Source organism: Gavialis gangeticus, unplaced genomic scaffold (genome assembly GCF_001723915.1).
Source record: "Gavialis gangeticus isolate Ggan-Ray unplaced genomic scaffold, GavGan_comp1, whole genome shotgun sequence".
NCBI classification, from domain to species: Eukaryota; Metazoa; Chordata; order Crocodylia; family Gavialidae; genus Gavialis; species Gavialis gangeticus.
The window spans coordinates 113,700,994-113,709,335 of record NW_017729031.1 but is presented as its reverse complement, the minus strand read 5'-3'; the positions used below and the strand labels follow the sequence as shown (position 1 = coordinate 113,709,335).

The 8,342-nt window shown below is 44.0% G+C and overlaps 1 protein-coding gene across 1 annotated transcript in view; it reads right to left on the bottom strand.

Annotated features, from left to right (window-relative positions):
• The window catches only part of DCAF7 (DDB1 and CUL4 associated factor 7), a 57,776-nt gene extending 49,440 nt beyond the window's left edge, over positions 1-8,336 (bottom strand). The window contains exon 1 of the mRNA XM_019523605.1: positions 8,161-8,336. Within this exon, the coding sequence (XP_019379150.1) occupies positions 8,161-8,298 (138 nt within the window). The 5' untranslated portion in view covers positions 8,299-8,336. The remainder of the gene's footprint in view (positions 1-8,160) is intronic.
• Between the last annotated feature and the right edge of the window lie 6 nt (positions 8,337-8,342).

Below are 8,342 nucleotides of genomic sequence, written 5' to 3'. Positions count from 1 at the left end.
CCCAAGCGCAGCCCCCACACACTGGAAGCACAGCCTCGAGCACGGCCCCATAGCCTCCACGCACTGGGAGGATCTTGGGACAACCCCAGCTCATAGCCCCCTCCCCATCCTGTGCAGATCCAAGGCACACGCCCACCCTGTGCCCTCCTAGGGTGCACGCAGTGGTGGGAACCGCCCCCCTGCCACAAGCTGTGGCTCCGCCCCACCTGCCCCCAGCTGGGCAGTGCCTGCCCCAGTCCCTCCCTCACCATGGGGGCGGTGTTGATCTGCCCTCCCATGCCCCTTTCACCACAACAGACTTACCAGCTGCATACAGCTCTCCAAGCTGCCAGGCTGTGTTCCTTGCTGCCTGCATGCTGCACGCATGCACGGGCATTTATTGGCCATATTCTTGGCCACATCAGGCCGATTTCCGATGCAATCAATTTTCTTTATATCGGTGCTGATTTGATATCAGACTGATGCATCAGTGTACCTCTACCATTTTCCATTTACTTTTTTCCTCCACTCCCAAAGTCTAAATACACCTTTCAAACTGGCATAAGGGCCTACAAGGTAAGAGACTGAACTCCTAATATAGATCAACAAGTGATCACTTAAGATGGAGTGCTTAGTGCCAAATTCTATATCTATAGACATATACACACTTTTAACATCTCTGTAATTGAGAGACGGACGGAATTTTCCTTAAGCTTCCTCAGCTTAACATTTCCCTCTCCACAAATCCTCACAAAACATTAGGTTTTTAACCATACACCACACATGGACTATTTCAGCCTAAATACTTTTTTTCCAATCAAAGTATGAATAAATAAGCAGCAGCGGCAGGAGAGACGCACAGGCCTCTGCCCCCCCCCATGTCGTTCTTGACAGGCAGTTGGCTAGTAAATACATAATACTACACTAGGAACCATATATATTTTCACTCCTTGCAAAAAAATAATCAGACTCATTCCTTTGAACTCAATGGGTAGCCATTTCCTATGAATACTCGCAAGTCTCCTACTCCATTATCTTTTGGGGGAGGGAAGACACGGGTAACAAATTATCTCAAACATTTTTTTTTGTTTTGTTTTAATGCAATTCTGCAATGCAGAAGTAGAAATGCTGAAAGTGAAGTCTGGCTAATTAAATTATTACATCTTTAGTTTTTAGTTGAAGTCCTAAAGATTTCAACATGACAATTACCTTGTTGCCTCAAATATCCCTGCTCTTTTGTCAGTCTGGATACAGATCTTATTATGAAACAAACTGTATTAGTAGAACTTCAGACAAGGGATGAAATCAGACATCCACACCAATTGTTAAATTTGGTAACCGCTTTTAATACCTTTGATTATGAAGCGTTTACTTTCCTACAGACAGCAACAAAGAAAAATGAATGGCACTGCTTTGGGGCAAGTAGGTTACATCCCAGCTGAGTATACACAGAGAACAATAAGGAGATGTTCTTCCTCTTCACTTTGAAAATTATAACATGAGGTTTGACAGGCATCTTCTTGTTTGCCTTCCTGATCAGGGTGCATCTGGCTCAGAAACTGCCTTTGTCCACAGCCTCAAGAAGATTCGAAAACGCAGGCAGCCTAGAAAACCGAAGCTCAATCCAGAAAAGATGGAAATCATGCCAGCAGTGTTTTGGAATAGGAACTAGAATGCAGCATAAGGATGACTTCTCCTGTGGCATAGAAAGTACTCATCTTTGACATGTTCTGCCTGTGGAGCATGATGCTTAGCTTCTAGCAGTTAGACAGGTGGGTAGCAGCTGTGACAAAATGTTTTTCATCTTTACTTTGCTAAATGATTTCAACAGTTTCTTTCTGATATAGACCTGGGACCAAAACACATCCTTGTTTTACTTTAAGAATTAAATATTGCATCGAGTTCTGTGTAGAGCAACCCCTTTGATCAGCATTTCCTAAACTTCTGAAAAGTGAACCCTCAATCCCCAAGAAAATTAAAACCACATCTTCAACCTCACTAAGTGCTGTAAAAAGCCTACTGAGAAATAGGCAGGTCGTATAGATCAGAGGTCAGCAACATTTTTGGGCAGAGTGCCAAAAACACCCGCAACCTCAACTTGTAAGATGTTGGCATGCCAGGGGAGGATGGTGGGGGAGCTGCAAGGGGCCTGATTCTTGCTGTGACAGTGCAGCCCCAGTCCCTTCTCCAAGGCACAAGTGCCAAGCAAAATACCTCCACAATGCCACGCTCTGACACACATGCCAGGGTTGCCTACCCCAGTGTAGATCTGCATAACAGAATACTTCTTCCCTCATATAGTTTGATGAACAATGAAGTATTTCAAAAGTCAGTGCTGTGAACCATCATCTTTGGCCCCTGTTGATATGAATGGTCATTTCACAATCCACTTACTGTTTTAGACCAGTGGTCACTAAAGTGGGGTGTGTGCACCCCAGTGGGTGCGCAAGACAATCCATTGGGGTGTGGGAAGAAAATATTAGAACTTCTATTTATATTAATTTTTTCATCTCATCCTTTTTTAATTTCTATTTTTTGTGTATGTTTTATAATGTACATAATATATTAGTACAGTAGTAGATGTATATAATTTATAAATAAATAAATATACATATATTGGGGGTGCGTGCTCAAAAATTTTTTACTGATAGGGGTTTGCGATCAAAAAAGTTTGGAGACCACTGTTTTAGACTCCTCAAACTAATGTGGACAGGACAGCATCATTTAGCCTTTAAAATATGTGCAGATATTTCTTTGCAACTATCTGTGCTCCTGGCAAGGTAATCATGGCCCTATTTGTAGACTGCCTTAAATAGTCTATACCGGGAGTGCTCAACCTCTGGCCCACAGATCTCACAAAGTATCACGTCACCTGGCTATGGGACTCCTCACAGGTCTCCTGATGCCAAGTTGCCATACCATGGGGAACCCTGGGGCCTGCACATTGTATCTGGCACCTGATCCCAGCATGCAGGACCAGGCAGCACCAGGCTCCAGAACCCAGTCCTGGCATGGCAGGTGAGAAGGGGAAGCACCGGGCCTCCCAAGGCCCAATCCCAGTGCACTGGGGGTGGATGAGGGTCGTTCTGGGCCCGAGATCCAATCCCAGTGCACAGGGAGTAGAAGGGGTCAGTGCCAGCCCCCCGCCTCTCCCGAGACCCAGTCTAGCCTGCAGACAAACCTCACACCACTCACCTGGCCCACGGGGCCAAAAGGTTAAGCATCGCTGGCCCAGAAGCTTATTTGGTGCAGACTGAGTCACATTACTCCAACTGACTGAAAACCAATAGAAAGTGGGAGGGTGTTCTAAATGAACTTCAGTTGCTGATCTAGGGTCCTACATATTTTCAGGACTTACACATAAGAAAGCACTTCTTTTCCCAGGCTATAATGCAAGTAACATAATTAGCAAAAGCATCACAAGTCAATGGAGGCCAACCTTTTTGACAGGTGTGCCAAAAATTATCCTTGTATCCTCCCTGAATGCCACTCTGATCCCCTTCCTTTAATCTCCTGCTCTGCCTTCTGTTCCCTGCTCTATCTGCTGCCTGTCCTCTCCCTAATCAGCCATGTGCTAAATACCTAGGCTGCCCATGCCATTTGTGGCACTTGTGCCACATGTTGGCCATTACTGTCTTAGGTGAACAAAGGTTTCCTGGAACCAAAACAGCCTGGATCTGTTGGTCTTCATAGCATACTACGAAGTGCATTTATGTAGGGTTTGATTAAGTTAAAACTGCATGGGGAGGAAGCTATGAGTTAAGTTTGGAAGGAAAGCTAGAGTCTGATGGTTGTCAAGGATAAGGGATTACAATACTGTTTTATTTTTGTAACTTGTCAGGTGGTTCAAGCTCTGGTGAGGAATCCTTTCTTAACAGGAGAAATGTAAAGATTTAAGAGGATATACTGTGGTAATATTAGTGCTTTTTTGGGAAAGTTCTGTCCTTAAAAACATAAAATACTTTAAACATCAAAATTGAAAATCATGCATTAGAAATATGGCACAAGGAAGGAAGTCTGTATTTTCCAAAAGAAATGTAGTAGAATTGAGAAATACTGTTTTGAATCCCTTAAAGATTTACATAATATATTATTCAAAGATATATAAAATGAATAAGAAGCCATTGACATTTTCATTGTTCCTCTAAACAGGAATGTTTTGGAGTTCATTATGCAACTAACCTTAACTGGCATTTAATGTAAAAGGACACCTGCTCCATAAAGCTATTCTTTAAAAAAAGTCTACTTATCCCTGAAACTCTGGTATCAAAACAGTGACCAAACTTTACAGTCCAACATTACCAAACTATTGCAAATTAGACTTAAATTAAGGTCTTACACGATCTGTAGGGATTATATCATACCCATGAATAGATATGAACTAGATTTAAAAGGGCTACTTTCCAACTAGCATGCCCTTATGTAGTTGGAGAGTATTTGAATCTCAGGACAATGAAGAATCTAGGGCACTGGTTTTCAACCATTTGAGATTCAAAGCATCCCTTGTTAGATTTAAGGCACCTCTCAGAAAATTCCAGCTTAGTTTTTACACATTTTTTGACTATGGAAAAAAATAGAGCAATTTTTTGTGTTGCAAAGACCTCAGAAAGACTACAACTGATCAAAATATTTTTAACACTATGGATTACTATTTGAAATCTCTGGGTTTGTCTTGTGAATCACGTTTGTATACCTATCAGTGCTAACATTGTGTGGCACCCTTGAAAAGATCTCAAGGCATCCCAATGTGCCATGGCATTTTGGCTAAGAATCACTGGTCTATTGGGAACTACCCAACTTCTTTTTTTTCCCTAAAAAATGTTGATACCCTCTGCAACATTAAAAGAAACAAAACTGTGGTGGGTCATTCATAAGGATCTCAGTGATGGAATTCAAATATCCTGAATACAACTAGGTTCTATCTAGGAGTGCAGAAATGTGTACCTCTCTGCTCAATCTTCAAGTAGAGGTGACAGTCAGTATCAATAATCTTAAGAATAATTACATTTCTATTTTAAGAAAAATACAAATCTCCTCTATTAAATCAGTAATATTTTTACTTGGATGGTTGTATTATTAATACTATTCAGGTGGAAAATCCATATACCATTTAAACAGTACCAGACTTATTGACCTGTGATGCAATTTGAGGAACAACCAAATGTTTGATATGAAAGTCTTGTTTCAGGTGTTTTAGAAACTGAACTGAATCATAAAGCATGTATCTCCATTTTTGATACTATGATAAACTGACTTGAACCCCACTTTCATACTCCTGATTTTTAATTCCTGAAACACTGTGTAGGCCTCCCACTACTGAGCACTTACAGAAAATGAAAACAAGATGACACATACTTGGCCCAGTTTAAGTATAAAAGAGACACCTGCAAAATGTCCATAGGACAGCAGTGATTTAAATAGCCTAACACTGCCTCTGTATGCAGCTACCATAGGTGTAAGGAGCCAGGGCAGGACAGTATGTAGTCTGACTGCTTTCAAACTACTTCAAATCTGAAAGACAGAACAGCCTAAAGGCAGACAGATGGGACTACTACAGGTTACAAGAACCCTTGGAGGAGCTCAGTCTTAGGGAATAGAGATGGCGTAACACCAGCTTTCTTCCCCAAACCACAAACTTATTTTTGGTACTTCTCAGCAGCCAGACCACAAAATGTGGCCAGTACTCTTAAGCAATCCAATCTAGTTCAATAACTGCTGGGGTTTATTATATAAGGTCTTCTAATTACAGTAACAATATTTACAATAGATTGCAACCTCATAGCATACATAGCCTGACTTTTTAATCAATGCCTTGATCTCTTAATGAAATGCATCACCATTGTAACCTCTCAGGTTTGACACCAAGAAGGTATGACACAACAGCATCTACATCAATGAATACACATCAGGTGAGGACACAATCTTGGTACAGCAGAGACAGTCCAACAGTAAGCATCAGCTAACTTATCACAGAAATACTGGTATCTAAGGTGCCACAGCCTGGAAATTGTTGGTAAAAGTTGGCTTTTAGTGGCTACCGCTAAACTCATCTTTCAAGGAGGGCATCAGTTTATCCTTTGTCCTGTAAAGTTTTAACATTCAGAGTCAAATTATCCACTGCACAGAGTTTTCAAAAAAGAAAAACATTGTTTTGCCCTTCCAAAATAGATTTTATTTAAGCCTTTTTAAATGAATAAGAATTCACTTTTAGAATGAAATGGAGCTCAAAATTTTCAGATCAGGAGAAGAATTTTTGGAGGAAGTTGATTGCATAGGGTTTTAAATGAAAGCACGTTCCAACCAGAACTACGTTATTTATGGTGACAGACAGCCAGAAACTAACTTCTCTGGACCCAACAATGAGCAATTAAGCAGTCCTGTCAAGCTTCACTAGCTTCTGTCAAACAGTGACACACAAGTTGGTTTTTACCCTCCCACCGTATGCCGGTAAACAGCGAAACCTAAATACTTCTGCCTGAAAGCGTACCACTGGTTATTACAAGTAACGCCTACTACTATAATCAAAAGAAAAAAAATGGAAATTTCACTTTCAGTCCATTTGATACCACTCAGTATATTTGTTTTATCATGCTTACGTGGTTCTTTCACAACAAATGGGATATTTAAGCAAAACAGGAACTAATGGAAGATGGTAGCACCATAGGCTATTTTGAAAATTATTAATTAAAAATTACTCTGCTCCCAGAGGATCCCCCCCATAAAACTCCCCACTAGTAGGAAAAGAACATCACGAAGCCAAACTGTCAACTAAACTCTGTGCTGGTCAGAAGTAAATTAACCATTAGTAAATAAATTAATTAACTTAGAAAGCACTTTATATATTGCTGTATAGACAATAACTTAACGATTACAGTGAAGCCACACCATGACTGAAGAATTCACTGTCTATACACCATATTCAACATAGTCTGTAACAGGGCTGTCCATCTGTCTCCAAGCTCCCTCCCCAACTCCACTCTTTAGCTTCCAGTAGGTGGAGCAGTCCTGAGAGTAAGTCCTGGGCTATGCAGGGAGGAAGAGGGTGGGAGGATCAGGACCCCAACCAAAGTGGGATTGAGCATATACAACAGCTGGAGAATCCTCCATGTGGTGGAACAGGGAAGGGAAAGGGAGGTGAAGTCATGTGCCCATGCTTGAGTGGTGCACGGTTGTGGTGGTGGGACATTGCCTGTGGTGGGTTTGCTGTGCAGTGGGAGTGGTAGGGAGGTGAAGAGCATCTGCGTGTCATGCTCTGTGCAGCCTGTGGCCCCCAGCGGTGCAGCACTCAGGGGCTCAGAATTTGGACAGCCCTGCTCTATAATATTTATTCCTTTGTTTCATCTCTACCATCACACTTCCCTCATATGATGAACAGCTCCTGGGGTCTGCACAGAGTGGACTGAACCAGGGCCAGCAGAAGTGATTAGCTGGGGTGAGCCTGGAAGATGAGACTTCTGACTTGCATTCAGTGTGGATAAACTGGAGGAGCAGCCCACCCTGCCAGGGACAGACAGTGAGGACTCACTTCCCTGAGGAAGCCAAGGGAGCGGAGGGAGACCTGGAAAGTCAACAAGGGATCTGCCTACATGAAAACTTTTATCTCTGAATGAAGCTTTCCCACTGGAATGAAATCTCGCAAGCAGGATGCAAAGCCTGCAAGGGGGAGCCACAAGAGTTGTGCTCCACAGCGTGCCAAGGCTGCCCGAGCGGTGTGGCAGTGCACTGGGAAGCCCACATCTGGGCACGTGCCATGCCAGAGCCTTTCCACCCAAGCCCCTCGGCGCAGCATGGCCCTGCCAGCTCCCAGGCTGGGGGGCTCCTTTTCCACCCGGGGCATTTACCAGGAGCCTCCAGCCTTGCTCTGGAGCCACAAGCATCAGCTTCTAGTCTCAAACCGCAGCAAGGGAAGTTGAGTTTGGATATTAGGAAGACTCTCTCCCCAGGAGGGCAGTGAAGCACTAAACAGGCTACAAGAGGAGCTGTGGACTCTCCATCCTTGGAGGCTTTTAAGGGCCCGCTTGGCACAGCCTAGGCCGGGATGATGTAGCTGGGGCCGCTCCTGCACAAGGCGGCTCCCGAGGTCCCCTCCACCCCCCGTCTCCGCGGTGCAGACCCAGGCCGCGGCAGAGAGCAGCCCGTGGCCCCCGGGGGGGAGGGGGGCGAGGGCCAGGCCCAGCCCACCTTGTTGTTGTACTCCTCCACGAAACTGCCCAGCGCCAGGCGGAAGCGCTTGTCAGGCCGGACGCTCCAGTTCATGGCGTACACGGTCCAGGGCGCCTCGTATTTGTAGATCTCCTTCCGCTTCCCGTGCAGCGACATGGCGAGGCGCGGCGAGCGAGGCCGGCCCGGGCCGGGCCGCGCGC